Below are 24,058 nucleotides of genomic sequence, written 5' to 3' on the forward strand. Positions count from 1 at the left end.
GCGCGCCTGCCCTGCCATTGGCTCCCCTGGCTGCCCGTCTCCTCCGCCGGCCCCGCTCCTGCCCGGAGGCAGGTTTTGCTGGCGAAGCCGCAGTCCCGGCGGCGCGGGCGCAGCTCGCTAGGATTGTGGAGCGTAGAGCGCCGGCTCGAGCTGGCCTGTCCCCGCGCGCGGGAGCCCCGGTCGGCCGCCAAATCTGGGCGGCTGGTAACTTGGCGGCGGGCTCCCGCGGCCGTGCCGCGGCCATGTAGTCGCCGGCGGGGCTCCCCGCAGCCCGGGAGCGGCAGCGAGAGCGAGTCGGAGCCGCGCAGCCCGCAGCTTTCCCTGGAGACGCTGAGTGCCCGCCGCGTCCCCGCTGCCCCTCGGGCTGCACTTTGGGCCCGAGAGGGAAATGGGGGAGAAAGTTTCGGAGGCGCCGGAGCCGGTGCCCCGTGGCTGTAGCGGCCACGGCGCCCGGGCTCCTGCCCCTGCGGTGGCCGCCGCATCCTCGCCTGGCGCTTCCTCGGCCGAGTCCTCCTCGGGCTCAGAAACTCTGTCGGAGGAAGGGGAGCCCGGCGGCTTCTCTCGAGAGCAGCCGCAGCCACCGCCGCCGGGCGGCGCCCTAGGCGCCCCGCCGCCCGCCGCGTGGGCTCCCGCGCGCGTGGTGCTTGAGCTTGGAGTCTGTGCGCCGCCGCCGCCGCTCCGCGGAGGAACCGCGCCGCCCGCGCCGCGGGGCAGCAGCGCGTCCCAGGAGGAGCAGGACGAGGAGGTGGGCCCCGCCTTCCCCCGCTCGCCCCCCTCCGGGTCCCTGCTGTCGGGAGACCTCAGCTCTCCACTCCGCGCGCGGCCCACGGCTGGGCGCCCCGGGGCGTGGAGAGGGGGAGGGACCCCAGGTGCTCTGCCCCGAGCCCGGGGTGATGGCAGTTAGGAGCCTCCCTGTGGGTCATGGACTTCTCATGGCTGTTACCTCCGTGTGTGTGCCTTCATGTGAGGCCTGATCGTGTGCTTTTTATGTCAAAACAGCAAACTCCTTAATGTTTGTGTCTGCTACGGTGGCTCTGTGAATGAGTGATCTGGACGCCCGGCTGGTCCCCACAACTAAGATCTTTTCCGAAGTGGGCGTTGCTTCCCGCCGAAGCTCTCGGGCGGAGAGGGAGTGTGGTGAGGGGATGGGTGTGAGGGGAAGAGACGGTGTGTCTTTCCTGGCGGAAGAGTGGGAGCGGTACCCGTGGAGTTTCACAGGGGCGTGTCAGTGACGCCGGCTCCCCGGGATCACCTGCGGGTGGTTTTGGCTGGTCCCCGCAGCGTCGGTCCTCTGAGAGAGCGGGACTCCGAGCTCTCGGTCGGCGCCACTGTCGTGCACGCCTGCATCTCTCATTCGGACTTGTTCCTGGGTGTCCAGATGCGCGCTGGTTGCCAGACTGGATAGAGAACCCCCGATTTTCTTCCGGGAGACTGTTTCCATCCTGGTCTCCTGGAAGAACGTTCATCCAAAACTTGTGGGTCGCGTCCTGACACATTGAGCGTATGACTTTGGTGTCCTCTAGATAGCTTTCCTTGGCTTTTTTTTTTTTTTTTTTTTTTTTTTTTTTTTTGGCAGGGGGTGTGTTGGGGGAGGGCTTTGGAGCACAGTTAGAGAAGCATAAGGTTCTTCATTATCTTTTAGATTGTTTGCTTTGGAGAGTTGTGGCTAAGTCATTTTGTTCAGGCAGGGCTATAAATAAAACATCGTCCTAACATAGAGTCCTTGTGAAGTTAATTCCTCAGTGCCAGAGTCCTATTTTTTCTCCTCCTGGATGGGGTTAGCTTTAGTAGGTAATTGTCTTTATCCCTCAGAATGTGCACGTTGAGGTCAGTGTCCTGCCAGTGGCCCCCAGGGACCTCATTCTGGAGGCAAAGAGTGGATCTGGCACAGGGTGAGGGGAGTGATGTCCTGGCGAGGCAGAGATGGAGCAGTGCTGTTTGGTCGATGGCCAAGCTTCTGGCAGTAACCATGATCGATTTTCCAGTGCCCTGGAGAATTGCAAGGATCCTGGACAGGTGTTTGGAGACTTGCTTTCTGAGGTCTGAGTTATGAGCCTTAGGCAAGTGGTTTCATTCCTCTGAGGTTTGGTTTTATGTGTAGAATGAGGGGTTTGAACCAGGTAACTTCAAGTTAAAGTTCATTTCCACAGAAATACTCTTTTTTGCTGATCAGGAATTTAGGATGGATCAAATGTTCAGATTGATCCTAGGGACGGAATGCCAGGAGTTAAGCTGAGTGCCATACCTGCCACAGAACTGTCAGAGTCCCTCAGTGGTTGCATCTCATTTTTAAGATGTCAGGCATGTGCCAGGTGTTTATCCTGTGACATCTGCCTCAACTTTCAAGATGAGCGCACTTGTCATTGGGCAGCTGGGGGTAACTAGTAGATTCTAATTTAGTGTTGTCATTGGTCGAGAAGATGCCCAGTGTTTTCTCTGTAGCTAGGAGAGGTTGCTCTGGGGTAAATGACACAGTCTTGCATATGGGTGGGGCAAGCAAGGAGCTTCTCACTTTTGATCCCAATTCTGTAGCTGATTTATTGCCTGGCCTCATGGTGACAGTGTTTTACTTCCTGGGAAGAGATATAATGATAGCTTATTTCTCAGGCAATGCAGTGAGGACTGGTTGATTGAAACACATTTTGGAAAGTGGAATGACTAAATAACATTGGTCAGTATTTGTGAAATCTCAGAATTGGATGTAAACTGATACAGTATTGCAATTTATTGTGTAACTGACTCTGTGGCAGAGGTTGCTGGAAGTTATCTAGGAGTGGAAATCTTGGCTTGGCTGTGAGAATTTTAAAGTGAAACTGTTAACTGTGGAGTTTTTTTTTTTTCCTCCTCAGGAGCCGAGAAGTGGTAGTCTTGGTGAAAGGCGTTAAAGTCCAGTGTGCATTTTCTGGTTTTACCTGGGTGACGGTATGGTGCAGTGATTTTTAACCTTTTGTGGGATGGTAGGCTTCTTTGAGAATCTAATGTCAGCTCTCCACCGGCTCCTCAGAAAATGCACGCAACTACAAGCACCATTCCAGAGGGTTCAGTCAGGAACACTGGGTTGCAAACACTAAGTTTAGTGGGAAGACATGGGTTTGCTTCCCAGCTCTGCCGCATTAACTGGCTGTGGGATTGTGGACCGTTCAATTAATCGTAGCCCCAGTTTTTTCACCTTTAAATGAGAATCACAACAATAGAGTTGTTAGGCATTTTATACCTGCGATTTTATGTAATCCTAGCACACTAATATATAGCATGAAGTGCTAAGTAAATATTAATTTTTCAAGTTCATTGGTGATGAAAATCTTGTGACATGGAAGTACGAACTTAGGCTGGCTTGTTATTTTTATGCGTAATTAACCTGCTACTCTGAGAGAACCTGAGGCTGTGTCTCCTCAGGTTATTTTCATTTTATTAGCATAAGCTGGGAAACAGATTTCATTTGAATCAGGTCGTATTATGGCAAGGCACTGTTAGAGTAATGTCCTACTATGGCAAGGTGCTGAGTATAATGCTTTAAAAGGCTTAAGTGCAATGCATAAAATGGAAAGAGGTTCATTTAGATCTTTAAATTGTTGTGTCTAGCTTGGGAGAGTCATTGTTTTCCAAAGTGTTTTTTTTTTTTCTTCTCATAACTTACTGCATCACTTTTTATTTATTTATTTATTTATTTATTTATTTATTTATTTATTTATTTATATTTTTTTCTGCATCACTTTTTAAAAAGCACCAAAATTCTAGATGCCTGGGTGGCTCAGTCGGTTAAGCACCCGACTTCTGCTCAGGTCATGATCTCATGGTTTGTGGGTTCCAGCCCCGCCACAGGCTCTGTGCTGACAGCTTAGAGCCTGGAGCCTGCTTCAAATTCTGTGTCTTCTCTCTCTGCCCCTCCACTGCTCATGCTTGATCTCTCTCTCTCAAAAATAAACATTAAAATAAATTAAAAAAAACAGCAAAATTCAAGTATGTGGTGTATAATTGCAGTGCTAACTTGTTTTTGGCAACCTTGTTGAAGCTGATTTGAGTATATCAATAGTGTTTGACCTATTATGTATTTTATCTTACTATCAATATTTGTGTGAACTTACTAGGTATCAGAGACTTAAATCAGCCCTTTACACTTTTGTTGCTTAAAAACAATAAGAAGGCAGTGTTTGCATTCTTCTGTATTTAAACACCTGGGAGTTAGAGATGGTGCATATCATGCAGTTAATAAACTGCATCTGACTTCCTCCGCTGCTTCCCTAAGCCTGTGCATTTGGAGTTTGCGGGTGTTGAGGGCTGGTGGCTCTGTCGATCTACAGGCATCTATCTAGATTGGGGGACTGTTCCTGTGACCACATTTCTGAGATTTACTTGTAGGCAACTTTGTCCTGTCTTTTCCCAAAGTACCGTGTGATGACACTAATGAAGTACTCAGGTACCGTTTGCTGTCTATCACTGACCTCCTTGGGGGCAGGGATTTTGTTCTATATGCCTAGCACAGTACCTCTAGTATATTAGTACGGACTCAGTGAGTATATATTGAATGAATGAGGAAAAAAGGACATCTTTGAAAATAGTTATGCGTTTGATTGAACGGTGACTGTGTGTGTTTTCATTTGTTGTGTATGTTGTGAATTATGCCCAGACCTCTAGATCTCTTATCAAAAATACCTCATGGATCCAGGTAAAAAAATTTTTTTTTGATCCAGGTAAATTTTGAACAAAGCTAAATCACTGAGGATCCACTCAAAATACCTTTAAAGGGACTTGTTTATTAAGTCCGCTTTTCACTGTGTCTATTAGAACTTGAAACTTTGAAGGATTCTTAGAATGGCTGAAAAAGAAAAGGCTTAGTGGTTAAAAGGATTTTCAACTCCATATATAAAGTGGCTCATTTATACTCTGCTATACTAAAAGATTTGTTTTATTGACGTACGTTGGGGGACAGTTTCCTGCGTGACAATAGGCACAGTCATGGGATGTCTTTGAACTGTTCTATTGAATGGTGTTTGAGTACTGCTCTTAATAATACCTGGGATGTGTTTGTGGGATTCCTGCACACAGTAGTGATGCAGTACATGAATTTCTGCTGTTCATTGTTTAAGAAAATAAATAGCGAAAAACAACTATGAATTCAGTAAAGCTTTTCATTGAGTTTGAATTTTATTTTATTATTTTTTTAACGCTTATTTATTAGAGAGAGAGAGAGAAAGCATGAGCATGGGAGGGGTAGAGAGAGAGGGAGACACAGAATCGGAAGCAGGCTCCAGGCTCTGAGTTGTCAGCACAGAGCCCTACATGGGGCTTGAACTCACAAACCGTGAGATCATGACCTAAGCCGAAGTTGAACGCTCAACCGACTGAGCCACCCAGGCGCCCTGAGTTTGTATTTTATTAATCACAGCAGCTACATAATTTGAACAAAAGCAGTGCATAAATCTTGGTGCATTTATTATTTTATCTCCTTTTTTGACAAACTATTTCGATAAGAGAGTTGAGAAAATCAGTCAACCAATATATATTGCATGAGACTCTAGTGACGCATTGGCCTCAGCATTAAGGACATGAAAGTGGATGAGACAAAGATAGTTTGGACCCTACAAAGCTTCTAGTGTAGTTGAGGGAGATGGTCACACAACACACGATTATTAATTAGTTGGTTTCAAAGGAAGTAAATGGAACAGAGGAGCAGGCTGTGAGGGAGTGTATCTATATCATGGAGCTCTCTTAGTCTGGGAGGTAAGAACTGCCTCACTGAGGAGGTGATGTTGAGCTGAGACATAGTGGATGAGCCGGGAGATAGCTGGGAGATAACATGGGTAAGAGCCATGCAGGTAGCTGGAGGCCCTAAAGTGGGAGAGAGTATGGTGCGTCTGCGGGTTGTTTGGCATGGAGGAGGGGGGAGCATAACATCAGATGACCCTTGAGAGTGATGCAGCAGCTGGTGCTGAGAGCCGTTGAAGGATTTGAATCGAGATAGTGGTATGGTGAGATTTGTGTTTGGGGAGGGCAGGAAGCACGAAGCCCACCTGTTGGGAACTGCTTATGTAGCCTGCTTAAATGTTCCAGGATTGCAGCTGATAACCTAGAAGAAGGCATCTTAATAAATGATGTGTACATGGAACAGGGGGCTCCTTCCTGGTAGTTCAAGTGCCCCAGGTAAACACATGGCAAATACTGTAGAAAAAGAATTGAGCTCTCTTCAAGAGAATACCATAGTGTGAATATTAATGCTCCTTTTCACTGTGATGTTGCCTTAAGCCTACTATTTTCTTGAAGGAAAAACTTTATTAATGGGAATGGTGACTGAGAAGAGGGCCTTGGAATAGCTCATTTCCACAGTAAATTACAGAGAAATATTTACCCAAGGTGGATACAAGGGGAAATTGCCCTGAGATTGTATGAGATTCCCTGTCGGTGGGAAGTGTGGTGTTGGTGAGCTAATACACATTATGAGAATCTAGCTTGTTTGCCTGTATCTTCCTAGAGAAGGGCTAATCAGCATCAGAGAACTAAGGATTTTGCCTTTTCCACCTCTGGTCTGAGGTATTCTAGGGAAAGGTCATATTTATATTTTGCCACTGTTTTACAGTTGGTGACAAACCTATGTATTAACTATGTATTACAGTCAGTGATAAAGCTGTGTATTAGATTTAGTGGATACAATGTATGAGTCCCATTGTTTCTCACTTTGTCCCTTGGAGGAAGGTTGTGGAAGAACTATAGTGCGGGGTGCAAACATGATACAGTGTAGAAAGAGCCTTCTCACAATGAGAAGGATCCATAATAGGGTGGCCTGGCATTGAAGAAAACTGAGTGGGTGTGTGTGTGTGCGTGCGCATGCATGCACGCACATGTGTATCTTAAAAGAGATGCTTGTCCTTTTTATACGAAAGAAACCTCATGTCATTTATAATCACATTCTCGTGTTCTGAGTGTTGTCAGGAAGGGGCATGTGCTCCTCTCCTTCATCCCTTCAGGGCTAGCAGCCAGTTTTTCTCTGCCCTGGGTCAGAGTCAGTAGTGCCTGAAGGTACGGACTGATGACACTGAGCCACTTACACGTTGTGTGACTTTGGAAAGGTTTTTAATACTGAGACTGTTTCCTCATCGGTCAAATGGACATGGCAACATTTATTGCAGAGGGTTGTTAGGAGAATTAAGAATTATACTTTATGTGAAGTAGCCAGCATGATGCCTTGCACATAGTATGTATTCCGTAGCAGCATTTGTTATTACTGAGCATGAGGAGCTGGTTTATGCAGAATGGCTATGGCATAGCCAGGAATAATTAGAAGCCTAGCGGTCCCTTCCCTGATGGATTATGCTACTAGCATGTTTTGTTGGTAGTCATGACAGGCCCTTTCATTCATGAGTAGGTAGATGTGTAGCACAGTTATCACTTTTAATTTCATAGAGCATTTCTTATAATGTACTAACAGGAAAGCTTTATGGTGTATGGTTCATTAACCCTTCTATTAAGATATGATCTCTCTTTTACTCATGGAACTTGCTCTTAGTGATCATTTATTAATAATATCCTAAACAACTGTATGAACATGTAAATTACTGGCTTTGCCCAGGGATTTAGTTAGAAGGCAGCATGTCAGTTGTATGGTGAGGCTGGTGAGATGATGACCATGCACTTAAGTATCCAAGGTAATGATTTGGAGGCTGAGAAGGGAGTAATAAGACCAATCAAATGATTTTTTGGAAGCCAGCTTTGGTTTATATATGAGTTAGGGTGGAGTGGGGTAAGGCAGGTGGTCCAAGGGCCACCCCAACTTCACAGAGAGGAAATCTATTAGAAGTGTGATTGTACTTTTAAAAGTACAAGAATTAAGATATGTAAATTGTCCCCTGCCTTCCCCCCCTTCTGTTGTGTCCCTTTGGGGCAGTGTAGACATGTCAACCTTTAAGGCAAAAATAAAAACAATCTAGGAGCACTTTTGATAAAATTCAAATGCTACTGCAGGGACTGTACCTCTCACCAACCTGGTGCTCTGTCTTATGAACCTGTTCAGGCTGCTGTTTATACAACTTTGCATTGTTCAGAGATTCTTGTTCTCTTTTATGTCTCTGATATTTTGTCTGATTTCTTGTCTGGTACTGTTCTCTTGGGTTAAAGCAGAACATAACATAAGATTCAACAGAAGTCTTATCCTCCACCAGCTTCTGTGTACTTGTCTCTTTCATTATCTGTCTCCATGAACTCTCACCTGGTTCGTAATTCCTGGGAAGGAAAGGAGAGAAAAGCCTTCCCCCAAAGGGGAAATGTTGGTTCAGGACCGTGGTCAGCGGCACACATACATCAAAGTCACATTTCAATGTATAGAACTTGTATGCAGTTTCTGGTGGTCCCTCCCACTTAATGAGGAGCATTCACTGCTTATTTAATGATTTGAATTCATAACTAGCCACATGTGTCTGTGAGACAGCCTATGAATTTGTACCCTAGACTTGTACTCTTCTGCCAGCCCATCAATTTCTCTCTTGGACACAGTCGATATAATTTTGATTATGATACTTATTTCCACTGAGCCTTTCAGCCCCAGTGGTTTGTACTGATATTGGGGGCTGAGATGAGGTGGGGATGTGTGTGAGAGAGAGGAAGTACTGTTAGATTGGCTTTCTTTTCTTAACTAATTTCATAGGCTATCATGTGGAAAATGAAAATTTAATTTTATTATTCTTGACGCTGTAATTTAGTGGTATTTTCAGTGGCTGGCAAGCTCACAGGTGCACCCAATTTAGTTTGGGTAGTTGAATGTACGTTAATAATCGCACATTGGGTGTGGGTCCTTTGGCCTCTTAGAACTTGGTCAGCTACATTTTCGATAAGCTGAGAAGTTAGGTATGTAGGTCGCTCCTGTCTGATAATTTTGTGCCTTTCTGTGTTTTAAAAGTAATGCCATCATATCTATGACTTCTGGTGTTAACATTTGTCATTTAGGCATTTCTTTGTGCAGAGGTGGACACACCTTCTGCGATGCAGGAAGGGACCTGGTGCATCATCGGCGGGAGGGAAGTAAAGTAAAATTGAGTTAGAATTGGTTAAAATTTTATGTCACTGAACATGTCATTGAGATGTATATTACAGAAATTACAAATTTAAAATTGCTTCTTAGGGCAGTCATTGCTACCTAAACTACATTAAGGCGTTGAAATGAGATGCAGTGATGATGAAATCTATTTCGTGTATAAAAGGTTAAAGGATTATTTTCACAAACAAGTTCATTATGAATAAATTGGCTCTGTAGGAGTGTTTATAGCTCCTACACATGTAACATAAACTCAAAATCTGCTTTGTTACTCCCATAGTTTTAGCTGGAGTGTTTAGTTGAAATCATCTGAAGCTTAATTGAATTTGTTTGATGCTTATTTGAAGTCATCACCACAGGCTTGTGGTTTTATTTTTTATTTTTTGAGGTTTATTTATTTATTTTGAGAGACAGAGGAAGCGGGGGAGGGCCAGAAAGGGGGAAAGAGAATCCCTAGCAGGGTCTGAGCAGTGCAGAGCCTGTTGGGGGCTTGAACTCACAAACCGCAAGATCATGAGCTGAGCCGAAACCAAGAGTTAGAGCCTTAATGGATTGAGCCGCCCAGGTGCCCCTTGTTAGGCTTGTTTTAAGAGAGCTGCTCTGGGGATTCTCTGGTGTAGGCAAGATGAGGAGAATGTTTGCTCCAGGCAGAAGGGCAGCCCAAGATGCTTATTTGGAGAAAAAGGACCATTGAGAAGTTTTACCTAGGGAGGAGAACTTCAGTCTCATCTCAAATGAATACAGTACCTATCAGAAAGACTCAAGAAAATGCTGACCTTTCATTTTTGTGGCTCTCTTGTGACTAGTGAGAAGTGCCAGGTAAATTTGGTGCAGTTTTAAAGACTAAGCGAGTGCTGTGTGAGCATGGGAGAGTGATGGAGAATGTGAGGCAAACTGCCTGTCAAATAAGAAAAGACTATCTTCTCTTTGCCTTGTGTTATGGTACTTTAACTTATTCTTTGAAATAGTACTTTTGTAAATTTTATTTAATGTACCACTTAATTTCCTTGGAATTTCTTGGCATTTTGTTCTACGTACACTGATTAGTTATCCGCACAAGCTGTTAACTGCTGGCTAGGAAGAGAAGTACAGTTAGAGTGGTTCTAAGATCTATTAGACTAATTTCAATCTGCAGTGACGGGTGGGTTTTAGGCATGGTGCAGATTCACTATTAGAAGAAAGAAAATGGAAATTACAACTTTGAACTCTTCATTAAGAACAAACAAACCCTTTTGTTTTCATGAGTTGCACTTTGGAAATTAGAACGTTTCCACCTGGAGCAAGCTGAGTGTAACGATTTTAAAATTAGGGAATGAGACCAACTGGGAGGAGTTATGCCAGTAGAGAAGCAACTTGACCATTTGGCAATTTTTTCTTCCCTTTCCTCTGTAGCTTGGCTGCTGGCATTTTAAAAAGAACATGACAAACCATGTTAGTTGGGAGATTGTAGTAAACCTCTAGTTGAACAGAATATTTGGCGGAAAGGCCTTTCTCGGTTATGGAATTGTATGACTCAAAAAATTTTAAAGCTCTTTTTGCTCTCACTTTTTCTGCTTTTCCCCCTATAACGTCCTGGTATGGTTTTTCTGCCGTCCTATTCTGTGAACAAGGTACTTTTTTTTTTTTTTTTAAATCATTTGACATCTTGTTCTGCTTTAGGGCTCTTGCTTTGGGCATCAATCATCTTTGAAAACCATTGAAGGTGTAAAAGTGTTTAAGCGGAGGTAGTGAGGATAAAATTGCATGTAGTCTTGATGAAAGTAGACAATATTTTTTTTAATTTTAAAAGTTGAAGACAGTGGACTATGTTGTACCTCTGAAACTAATGAAACATGTGCATCATCTCTCCTTCCATTTAGAAACAAGTGGAAGGTAGCAGCAGAAGTTCTTTTTGTGAGGATTGTGCTGTACCTCTTTGTCTTGGGTTGTGCCAGATCTCATCTATATTAATATCTGTACAGCACTTGAGTTTGGACAGCATTTTCTGCTATTTCATTGGTTTTCTCCTTCCCATTTTGTACACTTTTTTTTGTAGTATAGTTAATAATTGATCTCTCTCCCACTAGATTGTGAGTTCCTCTGAGTGGGAACAGTGTCCTGTCTACTCGAATCCCCTCAACAGGGAGAGTGAACAGTGTAGAGTGAACAATAACATGTTGCACAAAATGGTACTTGAGCCATATTGTGTGTTAAGACACCATTCTGAGGGCTGTACATGCATTTATTCACTGAACTTTTACCCAGGTCTGTTATTTATTTTTGAGAGAGAGAGAGAGACAGACAGAGAGACAGAGAGAGTGTGAGCAAGCACGAGCAGGGGAGGGCCAGAGAGAGGGAGACACAGAATGTGAAGCAGGCTCCAGGCTCTGAGCTGTCCGCACAGAGCCTGATGCGGGGCTCCAACTCACGAACCATGAGATCATGACCTGAGCTGAAATCGGACACTTAACGAACTGAGACACCTAGGTGCCCCTACCAAAGTCTTTTAAAATCTAGTAATTTGGTTGGTTTGCACTACCCTGCTGTAGCTCAGTGGCCTTCTCGATGTTAATGGAGGAAAAGGAAGGAACAGGTTCGAGGAGACTGTTGAAGAACAGTGGACCCTTAAGGGTCCCTGTTTGTTCTCTGTGTATCCAAGATCCTAGCACAGAGCCTTTGATGCTCTGCCAAGAATAAATGAATGATCGTTAATGAAAATGCCACTTAGCGGAGGGGTCCCTGTGCCTTTGCCATGAAGAGTTTGGATTAAGTGTCTCTAGAAGTTAAAGTCAGGGCTAGGATTTAAAGCTATGATCTTGGGTTTTAGGTCATCAGTTAATAGGCCAGGAGAGTTTCTACAAATGAAGGTTTTAAACCATAAACCGTCTTTGGGAAACTGAACAATCACAGTTGCAGCAGTAAGCCATTATTGGCCACATGTTTAAAGTCATTATTTTAATTTCTTATGAAATATTGATAGCCAGCCTTAAAACATTAACAGTGATGCTGGGCTGTACTCACTGGTGCTTAGGCAAAAGCTGCTGTCAGTGCATATGTGTTGTGGGAATTCTGGCAATTGTATAAGTAGTGGCTGAGTGTTAGCTGAGAGTTTGGGAGGTCTGAACACTGTCTTGGCTTGTTACTGGGTGGATTATAGCTTCCAAGGTTTTCATGTATGGTGAAGTAAGATGTCCTTTTTAGCTCCAATTTTTTGTTTCCCTCTTACTACAGAAACATGACAATTTTACTCTTGTCATTAGCATGTAATTTGTTCTAAAAGTTTTTTTTTTTTTTTTTTTTTTACAAACTTGGTAGGCAAATGTGTTTTCTGATCTGTGGATAGGCACATATTCTTGAAAGGAATTCTCACAAGGATGTTTGCCCATAGATCTTTCCTTTCAGATTATGCTGATTTGAACATACAGAAAAAAAAAGTTTCATGTTCCTCTTTTATTCATCTTTTAAAGTTATTTGGTATGTTTCTGTCATTCATCAGAATAAATTGAGGGTACTACCTCTTATCTCCCAGTCTTGCAGAGGAGTGTAACTCTGGATAACAAGGTCAGTTTTGTTATGTTTGGGCCATGTTTGGGCCACATGTCCCACCATAAGTTTATCATTCTGATGTCCTAGACCAGCAATTTCTGATTTGATAAAATTCTTTGATTTGAAAAGTTTGTATGGTCTCTGCCTTACCTGGCTGCCAGGGCTCTCTCCTGCACTGTTGTGGATCCTACCTGCCCAGCCTTTGGAGTAGACTATTTTTACTTACTTACTTACTTATTTACTTAAAGACGGTGATATCTCTAGCCTAAGCTGTTAGCCTTAGCTGTCAGGCCTTTTTTCTAAGTTTGTTTGGAAGTCCCTTGTTTGGAACTTGGAGTGTGAAGTCCCATAGAGATGTAGTTTTAAAGGGTGATTGGGTTTCCAGCCTATAGAAGTATAATTAACCCCTAGAATGAATGGGATACTGGGGAGGGGCCTCTTTTCCCTATGGTGTTGGGGGCCGTATAGCAGCTTCTGGAGGTGGATACCTGTGGCACAAGTAATCATTGGTGTTAATTGTCAACATCTGCCCATGTGGCTGATCAGGGCCCTAGTGAGCCAGGGGAGCACTCTCAGCCTGTGCTCTGGGGCTCCTCCTGGAGGTGTGGCAGTACTTTGTCTTAAGGACACTGTCATGGACGCCAGAGACTCCTTCACATACCGGGAGCAAATCATCTTAACTAGAAGCAAAATGTCCCCCGGCAGTTTTCAGTTCATTTCTAAGGAGGTAGACATGTGAAGACCGAGAATATAAGGTAGAAGGTGGTTACCTCAGAAAACCCATCAGAATACCTTTTAAAATAAGCCAAGTACTTTTAATAGAAATAAGGGAAATGGTCTTTTTTTAAAAATTCTGCTGTGCTTTTTCTTTTAGTTTAACACCCATCCCAAGAATTACTTAGTTCCTGTAGATGAGGTTTTTAGTAATTGCACATATCCTCCTTCCACTGGGGAACTTGCACATAAATATGTGATTTCTGGGGCCTCTTTCTTTTCTGAACCTGACTCTACAGTGTGAGGAAGGGTGGCTGCATCCCTCCAAGTAGAGGATGTTTGTCTTCCTAATGTCTAGAGCTGCTGGTTTTCTCTCTCCCATGTGTCCATCCTCCTCTCAGGAGAGGGTGACAGCTAGGTTCTGGAATTCGTGCAGCTGGTTCATGTCAAGAGATGGAGAAGGCCCCCAAAGAATCACTCGCAGCTGAGTTCCACCAGTGGGATGGTTCCATCAGAGATAGTCGGTGGTAATTAAAGAGAAAGTGAAACACGGACTTTAACAAATGATAAATACAGGTTTACCAAGTGATAGGAATAAGCCCTGCTGAGAAATGTCAGGGGGTGTTCACTTTATACTCTTGAAAATCCTGTGATCACGTGGGCACGGTCTTGAATTGTTCAGATACTATTACCTGCGGTTCTTAGGAATTTATTTTGACACTTAAGGACGTCTAAGAATGTAAATTTAATTACTGCTGCTGTTCTGTCCGTGGGCTTGGATGTAAAGTGGCATTATATAACAAAATTATCATGAAATTTAAAAAAAATCTTGAACAGACTAATTTGACTTTCGGGGGTGGGGCAGCTTTCCATTTGTGGGTAAAACAGCTGCTCATTTAGGATCTATTAGGAAACTAGGGCCTGTTGTGGTGGTTTGTGGAGGGAGGCTTCTTTAATTAAAAAAATTTTTAAATGTCTTATTTATTTTTGAGAGTACAAGCAGGGGAGGGGCAGAGAGTGTGAGACAGAGGATCTGAATCCGGGTCTGCACTGATAGCAGTGAGCCCGACACAGGCTTGAATTAAAAAACCAGGAGATCATGACCTGAGCCCAAGCCAGACTTTGAACCGATTGAGCCACCCAGGTGCCGCAGGGGAGGCTTATTTTAATGTGAACTTGCAGGCTGGGGCTATATTTATTATTCAAGTATAGGAATGGTGCCTCTCTTGCTGTGGCCTATTGGCCAGAAGGGGAGGAAATACGGGGGGGAGGGGGGCTGGATGAATGGATGGACATAGAATCTTGGAATGTCCAAATGTTGTCTTAGTATGTTTTGATAATAGGTGCTGGTGAAGATGCCCTTGGAGATGGGATGTAGGACTCCTGCCTGGTACCTTAGCTGCTGCTAACAATTCTTGTGGTGGGGTTGAGCTGGTGTGCAAGGAGATATTTGTTGAAGCTGCTTCTTGCAAAGCTCTGTAGGAGTTGGCAGGTGGGAGGGAAGGAAAGGATACGCAAAAGAAATTTAAAATATCTGGTCTGTGCCCAAAGCAACACATAGTCGATTTAGGAGACAGCATAAGTGGAGTGAGTTGGTGTGAATGTGCAGTACACTATCGACACGTGAAAATGTGGGTCAGAGTAAGTAATGTCAGTAAGGAGAGCGAAAAAGAACTACAGAATCACCCTGATGGGATTTACCCTAAAGGGTTTTCCTGGTGCCTTGAAGATGGAAATAAGAAGAGGGGATGAGAAGGTTGTACCAGATAAAATAATTTGCCCAACAGATGTGTTCACTAAGAAGGAATAGGAACTGGTAGGTGGTTTTTCCCTCTCCTATGATTCATTCCTTGTGCCCGTGTAATGTAAAATTACTAGTAAAAAACACTACCAGGATGGTAGTTTTCCTTAATACCAGTTTATTTATAGCTTCATAACTTTCTAATCAAGATTATTTTTGTTTTAAAGATTTATCTTTCCCTAGATAATTAAACAATGTTTGCGACTAATGCTGTTTTAGTCATTGTCTTAAGGAACTTGGTGTTTTTGTTGGTGAGGACAGAGTTCAGGGAGAAAGTAGGTTTGGTAAGAATTTACCAGATAAGCCCTTTTGGGTCCTGTCTCTTGAGGATACCACTTTATTTCCTTGCTTTGGGATATCTTTTGATTACTCTTTCCTTGAAATTTGCCAAGTGGAGAGCAATGATGTTTTTGGCTCAGCTGGAGTTTCAGACATTTCCTCAATCTTTCTTTTTTTTTTTTTTCTTCCTCTTCAAAACGCCCTTGCAAAGCTTGAAGAAGCTCTCGCCCTCTTGGTTTTTGGCAGGAATCATGGCCTGTGTGTGAGTGGGGCTCCTGACATAGCTGAGGATTTGTCCTGGCAACCCGTGATCCAGGAGCTTTTTGAAACTTCTGAGCTATGTGGGCTTGTTTCAAGGCCTCAGCACCCCTTGGTGAACTGGTTTTATGAGGTGGATCCTGTGATTTTATAAGGCAATTTCTGCAGGCTGGTCAGGGGAGCTAGTTGGAGGTGCAGAGGGAAGTGAATCTCCTGCGGATAAAACCTCTCTATAAAACTCAGGGGACTTGATGTCTCCTTCAGGATTCTGTAAACATGGGAGGAAATTGCTTCTCTAAAGAGTTAGTGATTCTGGTCTACTGGTGTGGGGGACCATGTGTTATATGATGGCTGCTTCCAAAAGCCACACAAACTTAGAAAGCAAGGCAGCAGGGGGGACTGGAGAAAATGAGTGGACTTCAAGAGTGGAGAAAGCTTATAGGAGGTGGTATTAAAATGTGCAAACCAAGGTGGAATGATGAGGGCAGTTGTGCTTTTATAAGGAACATTAAGCTCCCAAATGAACCTTCTCTGAGCTCTGTTCTCTCTTTCCTGGCCCAGCATATCTTCCCCTCACTCTTCCCTAGGGAAAAATACCTAAGCAAGCAGTCTGTGAGGCCCTGGGTGTGTGGCCAGTTCCACTAGACCTTCAAAGATTCTCTGTCACGGTCATTTTTAGCATAACCACAGTGTGTGCTCTGGATTTGTGAAATTTGCAATTACAGCTATGCTATTAATTTTAACTCCGAGAACCATTCACTCTCCTTGCACAGTGCTTGCAGACAGCTGGTCAATGCATGAAATGATAGAGCCAAAGCTCTTCCTCTAAGGTGGAGTTGTCTGGCCTGAAAAATCAAGAAGTTTATTGGCCCTTACTGAAATGATAATTTGGGATCACTGGAAGTCTTTGGCTCTTGAGGGTGATGATAGATCCCCATCTTTGTTTTCTAAGGTTAATCTGTCTTGCTAGAGGTTATCTGTGTTGCAGAACAGAAACCCATTCAGGGAGCCCTGATCTGTCTATTCTTTGAGAAGGTCCTCCTGTTTTTTTGAGCTGGCCGATTTCTTGTGGACCAAAAAGGTGTGGTACTTTGCACACCTCCCACCATGAAGGTGCTTCTTGGACAGTGTTTTGCGGAGAATGGAAACCTCATTGTCCACCCTCTGGGAGAGGTCTGCTGACCCCTCCAGGTCGGAAGTGGTGGGGTGCTTCTCCTGGGGAATCTGTGTCTGTAGCATCTTCTGCTTTGTTTGTGGGGGGCACCTGTTGCAAATTAATCTTAAAGTGATTAAAACTGTGTCTTGCTGTGCTTTTTCTCTCCTCTAGTATTTGAAGCAGGAACTGAGGCAGTAGTGATTTCTTGCCTTGCATGTCCTTGCCTGGGAGAAAACTGAAGCAGTTTGAAGTAGAGATGCTTCTCAGTCTCTCTATAAAAAGTCTTAATTTACAGAACAGAGAGTGTTGACATGCGTCTTGGGATAGAGGGTGCGTTCCATTGGAGAGAAGGGAGAGAGAAAACAGGCTTTCTTGGAGGGGAAGGGAGCAAGGCTGGTATCCTTGATCGTCTTGTTGGCAGCATGAGGCCAGGGAGAAGGTCACTGGCCACCGGGTGGGCCTGGGGAGGCTGGATTTTTAGACAGCGGGTTTCCTGCCTTGACAAGGATTCTGGGTGCTACCTGAGGGGCATGGAATCATGGGTGTGTGGATTTCAGGGCCCTCAGGGTCTGGTTGGCAATGAGGATGCAGTAGCAAGCATGATAGACTTTGCTTTGTGTGACATGACTCGGAGGGACCAGTTTTTCACCAGAGGCCCTGGACTCAATTAATTTGATTTCAAGAAAATACTTTTTTTTTTTTTTTTTTGGTATGTCTGACTTCGTGAGTTAAGGTTTTATACCTGCTCTACTCATCAGCAAAACGTTGGTTCCTGTAAGTGTTGTAGCCCCATAAACTTAAAATTTTGGTTCTGCCATTTGTACGATTTTACTAAATATCCCAGTATTATAGTCCAGACCAATAAGACACCTAACGCTTCCTGTCTTTTTGCTCAAAGGTCTTGTGCTTCCTTCCAGCCCTCCCCTTTGCTCACCCCCAGCAAGTCGGTGGCTTATGGCGTAGGGTATCATCCACACTGAGCATGCACTGAGCGTGTTGCATTACAATGTCTTCCTTCGCCAGACCGGGAGCTGCGTGAGAGCAGAGACCCTGTCTTGTTCATCTACGTACTCAAAGCTGCTGCATTCCAATATGTAGTAAATCTTTGAGTCAATAGGTGTGTGGGAGAAGTTGACTCTGCAGCTCAGGAGAAGTGGAAGCTCTGTGACCAGTGGCAGCAGTGAAAGACTGAATTTCAAGCTAGAGCCTCCTCAGCTTGCCTTGACGATCATGGGTGGTGTAGCGTGTCCGTCTCTCATTTATTCTCTGTCCCCATGTTGAGGTGAACAATTGAATTCAAAGAAGAGAGGACTTAAAAACAGGGTTTTTTTGTTTTTAAGTTTTAAATATTGTATTTAAATATTGTATTCAAGTTTTATGTCAGAATTCGTTTCTAGACGTCTGGCCCTGCTGGCCGGCCAGTTGTCACTAATGAGGCAGAACTGCCTGGAATAAGACCAGTTCAGCCTGGCTGAACATCTGAGTCCATTGCCTCCGGGCTCCCGGTTTTCTCCCCTGAGAGTACTGGTCCAGGAGAGGGTGAAGACCAAGGCTTCCTTGGACGTGAACCACTTCATTTCTGGATTGACCAGTTTTGTGAAGCTCCGGGAAAGACAGGGTCTTGCTTTCTCAAGCTCCCAAGATGAGTGGCTGGCAAGGGCTTCGGTGTATTTGGGTGGGGGTGCTGTGTCTCCGTCTTCTGAATGGGCAAACGTTTAAAAATGTTTGTGGAAGCAAATTCTGGAAAGAAGACCAAGACTTGATTGTGTAAATAGTTGGTAAATACTGCTCCTTTCTTTCCTTCTACTAATTAATTTCCCTGACAGCTTTCCTGGCAGCTCTTATCCACAATTGGTTGCTGAATTGCAATGCTCAATTATCTGTGTAATAACATGCTATAAAAACATATAAAGCCAGGAAAAAATGGCTTCCACCAAAGAGGCTGAGCCTTGAAAATAGACACCTTGCACATTCACATCTGGACTGAAAAGACAACATCAAATCTGTCGTTAATGATTTAATTGAATTTCTTCTTCCTAAAGGTAAAAGAAAACTTTAAATTTGAGTGTGAGATACTTAAGTTACCTAGAGATAAAATCAGAATCAGTAGCTCATTAAAATAAGGGGTTTTCCGATGCTGTTCTGTGTATTCTATGACAATCTTGAATGTTGAGAATGTATTTCAGTCTAGTACTTATTGAAGGCCTACTAGGTGCTGGGCACTGTGCTGGTGCTTTGCATACATTACATTTTTAATTTTTTGGAATTAAATTTTTTTTAAGTAGAGAGGGACACCTAGGTGGCTCAGTCAGTTAAGCGTCCAACTCCTGCTCAGGTCGTGATCTCAACATCCATGAATTCAAGCCCTGCATGGGGCTCTGTGTTGACAGCTCAGAACATGGAGTCTGCTTTGGATTCTCTGTCTCTCTCTGTCCCTACCCCGCTTGTGCTCTGTCTCTCTCTGAAAAATAAACATTAAACAAATAAAAAAACAAATGAAAAAATAAAACACCGAAGCAAACTTATAAAGGGAGAAAGACCATGCTTGAAAAGTCTGGGAGCACAATAAGCAAACAGCAGTTGTGGTTGAATAGGGAAGTTGGTGCTATGGCCATATTTGTGGTCTCAACCTGGAGCACATCTGATTCCCCTGTGGAGCTTTCAGATGACAGGGTTCAACTAGGAGATGCTGATTCTGTGTGCTTGTGTCTGTTCAAGGCTGCCAGGTGGTTCTGTGAGTGGCCAGGGGTGTAGGGGCATTGGCTTTGTCCCTGTTGACTTGTGGAGAAAGATGTGGAGACATTTCCTGAGAGCCTCTTATGAACACGAGCTGTGCTGGATGGCTTGCATGTATCATCCTTTTCATCCTCAGTGGAAGTCCACAAGGTTTAGTCGCCTCATTTTACAGCGGAGGAAACAGGCGTTACAGAGAGCTCACTGTTGGAGCCTGGTCTTGTAGTTAGTGACTGGTACAATTTTTACTTCTCTGTCACCATTCAAGTGTCTAACTTGTGGTATTTGGATTTTTACTGACCTTCAGCTTTGACCCAAGGGCTTTGCATAGAGGACACTGACCATTGTCTTCGGAATAACACCGGATTTGGCATATTTGACTCTCTTTACATTGTTCATGCATATTTTGTAACCTGAAGGTTCCAGGTTGTGTGTGTGTGTGTGTGTGTGTGTGTACCAATATGAATGTCTATTTACAGAAATGAACACTCCAATTAGCTGGATGTGAGTTTGGATGTTTACCCTGATGATTGTTGAGTAGATCTTCAAATAGCAAGGCAGCTATTAACATGTGTAATTCCCATTAGAATGATTGTGCTTTTCATTTTGTTTAGTAGTGTGAGAATTGCTAGTGAACATTTAACAAAAAGAGAAAGATTTTTTTACTTAATTTTGTTGAATTGATGACTATTTTGAACTATGAGGAGAGAGGAAGTAGAGAAGGAAGCATACCTGTCTGCCTTTGTAGGACATCGGTGTCTTTGTATGATGTCCTAAGTTAGGGAAGCTTTTATGAAAGCATATTCCCTTCATGACAGTGCTCTGAGTGCCAGCCTTTCCTCCCAAGGCAGGCCTGTGACTCATGTGAAGGGTGATAGAGGTAATGAAAATAGTGGCAAGAAATGCAGAGAGGTAGAGAGTAAACACTTGTCTAGTATATTTTTGTAGTCATCTGTTAGTTTTGTTTTTTTTTTTTTTAGTTATTTATTTTGGGGGAGACACAGTGAGAGTATGAGCAGGGGAGGGGCAGAGAGAGAGAGAATCCCAATGTAGAGCCTGACTTGGGGCTCGAACACATGAACCATGATTTCACAACCTCAGCCAAAATCAAGAGTTGCACACTTAACTGACTGAGTCACCCATGCGCCCCAGCGTTGTGATTCTCTAACAGAAGTATGACCGTTAGGTGAGAGTAACTTTTATAGGAATAACAATAGTAGTTGGTGTTATACTTGGGAATTAATGGGGTTCCTGCTTCTGAACCTAGAGCCCCTCATTGTGACAGGGGCTCACTGAATTCTGAATTCGGGCTATGCCACCTGTGCAGCTGGGACTTGGTGAGCAGGGCCCCAGGGTGTATGTATTTCACTTCCTCAGAGCTGTCATGTCTTATCAACCTTTCGTTAGCAATATTTTTCCTCCCTGAAAACTCATAAAAATTCATGCTGTAATATCAGTGCCTGCAGGATCCTGTAGAATTTCGTTGAGCTGCTTACACCCTTTTCTCCTAATAGATAATGTTGTTGTGTTCATATACAGGGATACAGATGTGTGCTTATGAATCCATATAGGAGGCTCATGTATATGCCCGAGAATGTTTTCTGAGGGAAATAAACTCATTCCTCCCCCCCACCCTGGTTCAATGTGTCCAAGACAATTGTATGCATATTCTCAAAACATTGGATTCTGGTGAATATTTTAAATTTCATTAACCTTATATATATTTTATCAGATAACTTTCAGCATATCTGTTTATTACCGTAATGATGCTTTGCTTACTTGTGTATCTGGAGAGAAATAAAATGAGTGTACTTAATTTTTTTAATGATAAATTTCTTTATCAAGGTCACCTTTTATGTTAGAAAAGATTTGTAAACTCTTACCAACACTGTGTACATTCTTGTGCCCTTAAATTAAAAAAAAAAAGTGTGTTGTTAGCCTAACATATTATACCAGAATTTTAGTATTTTAAATATAGGTCATAAATTGCAGGAAACATTTAGGTTATTACTGTTTTCTCCGTTTGATAGAATAGGAGAGGGACAGTATTTAAAAAATAAATGTTACCCTGTAATTTTAGCTCACCGTTACTGAAATAGTTTGTAGGGAGAATCATATGCCATTATGCTTAACTGTGTAATATGAAATCTTGATGAGTATCCAGTGGGTAGCTTGTCCTTTTTTCCGATAAAATCGCTTTTATTATCAAGTGATTATATCCTGTGGGTGTGTATATTTGTGAATGGGGAAAATATGTGCAACTCAACAGTGCTAATTTTCTTCCACCCTAAAACCATATGGTAATAGGCCTGTGAGTACATCTTAAAAGCTTAGTAAAATTTTGAATAAAGTTACATAAGCCTTAACCTTTATTATGGATTAAGAAGTTATCCACAGTTATACTGTGAAATGAGAATGGGGCAGATCAATGTGTAATACTTGGTGTTCTAGCAGGCAGCCCTAACTGATGACCTTTGGAAAAAACAAAATCCTATGTGGTGCTTCTGGTAATAGAGAAGGACTTAGCTCTGTGGCTAGTAATTTCATTTAGGACACATTAATGATGTATAAAATGTGACAACATTTCTATGAACTTTATGACAAAATATTGTTAGTGCTTTTTTCTTGAATCTTTTCTTTATGCCTCTTTGTCCATTCTTTTTTCCTACCTCATATGAGGCCAGTTCTGTTTTTATGGGTCCCATTTCCCTCCCCCCTCCCCCCTCCCCCAGGACTCAACACAAGTGATAACTCATTTTGTTAGAATGGTAGCGATCTCAGAAGTGGAGGATTATGACTCCACTTGGGGCTTAATCAGCCTGAGCAGGTGCATTCTAAGGAAGAGAGATACTGTTTTTAATGCAAATGTCCCCCCTTATTCAGAGGAAGGGAGACATGGATAGGAATTGACACAGCAGTTAAGTTGGAATTGTTTCTAAATAGATTGTTTTTTTTTTTTTCCCCTGAATTCTCTGGACACCAGCAGCAGTTTTGTTAATAAATGGAAGTGAAATATAAAGGAAGAGAAGTTGAGGGTGACTGTCTTAATTTTTTGCTCTAAGGGATCACAAAAACTTAAGAAAAATGAAGTCAGAGGCTTACATAAATACAAGAATCCTAAGTGGCATAGCATTCATTTTAGAATGGAATTGGATTTGGGATCCTAGATAAGAGGGGATGGTTATATTACACTGCCCAAAGCCTTTCTGGAAGGCAGCTTAACTTAAAGGGTCTGAGCCTTCACCGTGAGGGTCCAGAATTTTTCCTCTTTTTCCTTTGTCCTGAAGTGTGCTACTGTAGGAGAAGGCAGACAATTTTTTGAATAGTGTGGAGGAACTGTAGTAGGCTGAATAATCTATGGCTCTCTGTTAGGCAAATACATTAACTTTGGATTTTAGACCATATTTTTGACTGAAATGGCATTAGCCATGTTCTCGTTATTAGGAAGTGGTTACATGAGTGTTTAGAATTATTTATTGCCCTCTATTTTTATGTCACTGATTTTTTTTTCTGTGCATTTCAAAATAAAAATTATTCAAAGAGAAGTCACCAATGTGTCCTTCCAAACTTAACTATATCCATATATTACTCATTAATTCCTTCCTCCATCTGCTCCAGAAGTTGTTATTGAGCCCTTACTATGCCCTAGGCCCTGGTAGTGGTACTGGGAATACAGTAATAAATAAGTAAAAGTCCATGACCTCTTGCATAGAAGGGAGACCAACAAAACATTAAACAGGTGTTAGAGGGGACATCTGCAAACTTGATCTGTAAGGCTCCAGATAGTAAATATTCTAGGTTTTGTGGGCCAGGTGGCTTCTGTCACAACTACTTGACTCTGGCTTTGTCGTGTGAAAGCTGCCATAGGTTATGTGTATGGGTATGGCTGTGTTCTAGCAAAATGCTATTTACAGAATGAGGTGGTGGGCTAGATTTGGTCCACAGTCCCTAACTTGCAGACCCTTGTTAGAATGTAAGATGCCTTGAGAAAGAACATGAAAGGGAATCTGGGGTATTGGGTGGGGGCAAGGAGTATTGGCGCTTTTGAGGGGTGGTCAGGGAAGGCCTGGCTGAGAAGGTTACTTAAGAATAAGATGGTGTGCTCAGGCATGTGTGTATCATGACTGTGTATCAGTCATGTCTATCTCTGTATCATGTGTGTGTATGTGCGGAGGATGATCCACACAGACGGAACAGCCGGTATAAAGGCCCTGAGGTAGCAACATACTTGGAGAATTAAAGGGATGGTGAGAAGGCCAGGGTGTTTGTAGCTGAGTAAGTGAGTGAATGATAGAATGGGAGATGAGATGAGATCAGATGCAAAGGTGGGGGCTGAGGGACAGGGCCACAGTGTGATACCTCATCGGGCCTTTACAATTAAAAACATTTTTTTGTATTTGTCACTTGGGTAGTTATTGGAGCGTTTTGAGTAGAAGAGTGAGTTACGCATTTTAATTTTAGCAGGATCACTGGCTTCAGGGTGGGCAGTAGACTGTTGGGGAGCTTGAGTGGAAAACTGGCAGACCAGTTAAGAAGGTTATCAAGGTAATCCAGGTGGGAGAAGGTGGTG

General features: G+C 43.2%; 1 protein-coding gene across 2 annotated transcripts in view; it reads left to right on the forward strand.

The window, feature by feature from the left end:
* The first annotated feature begins 388 nt into the window (after window positions 1-388).
* MAST4 (microtubule associated serine/threonine kinase family member 4) overlaps window positions 389-24,058 on the forward strand; it is a 563,401-nt gene continuing 539,731 nt past the window's right edge. For both annotated transcript variants that reach the window (XM_042940435.1, XM_042940432.1), the window contains exon 1: window positions 389-745. In XM_042940435.1, the coding sequence (XP_042796369.1) occupies window positions 389-745 (357 nt within the window). The remainder of the gene's footprint in view (window positions 746-24,058) is intronic.

Source organism: Panthera leo, chromosome A1, assembly GCF_018350215.1.
Source record: "Panthera leo isolate Ple1 chromosome A1, P.leo_Ple1_pat1.1, whole genome shotgun sequence".
Lineage (NCBI taxonomy): Eukaryota > Metazoa > Chordata > Mammalia > Carnivora > Felidae > Panthera > Panthera leo.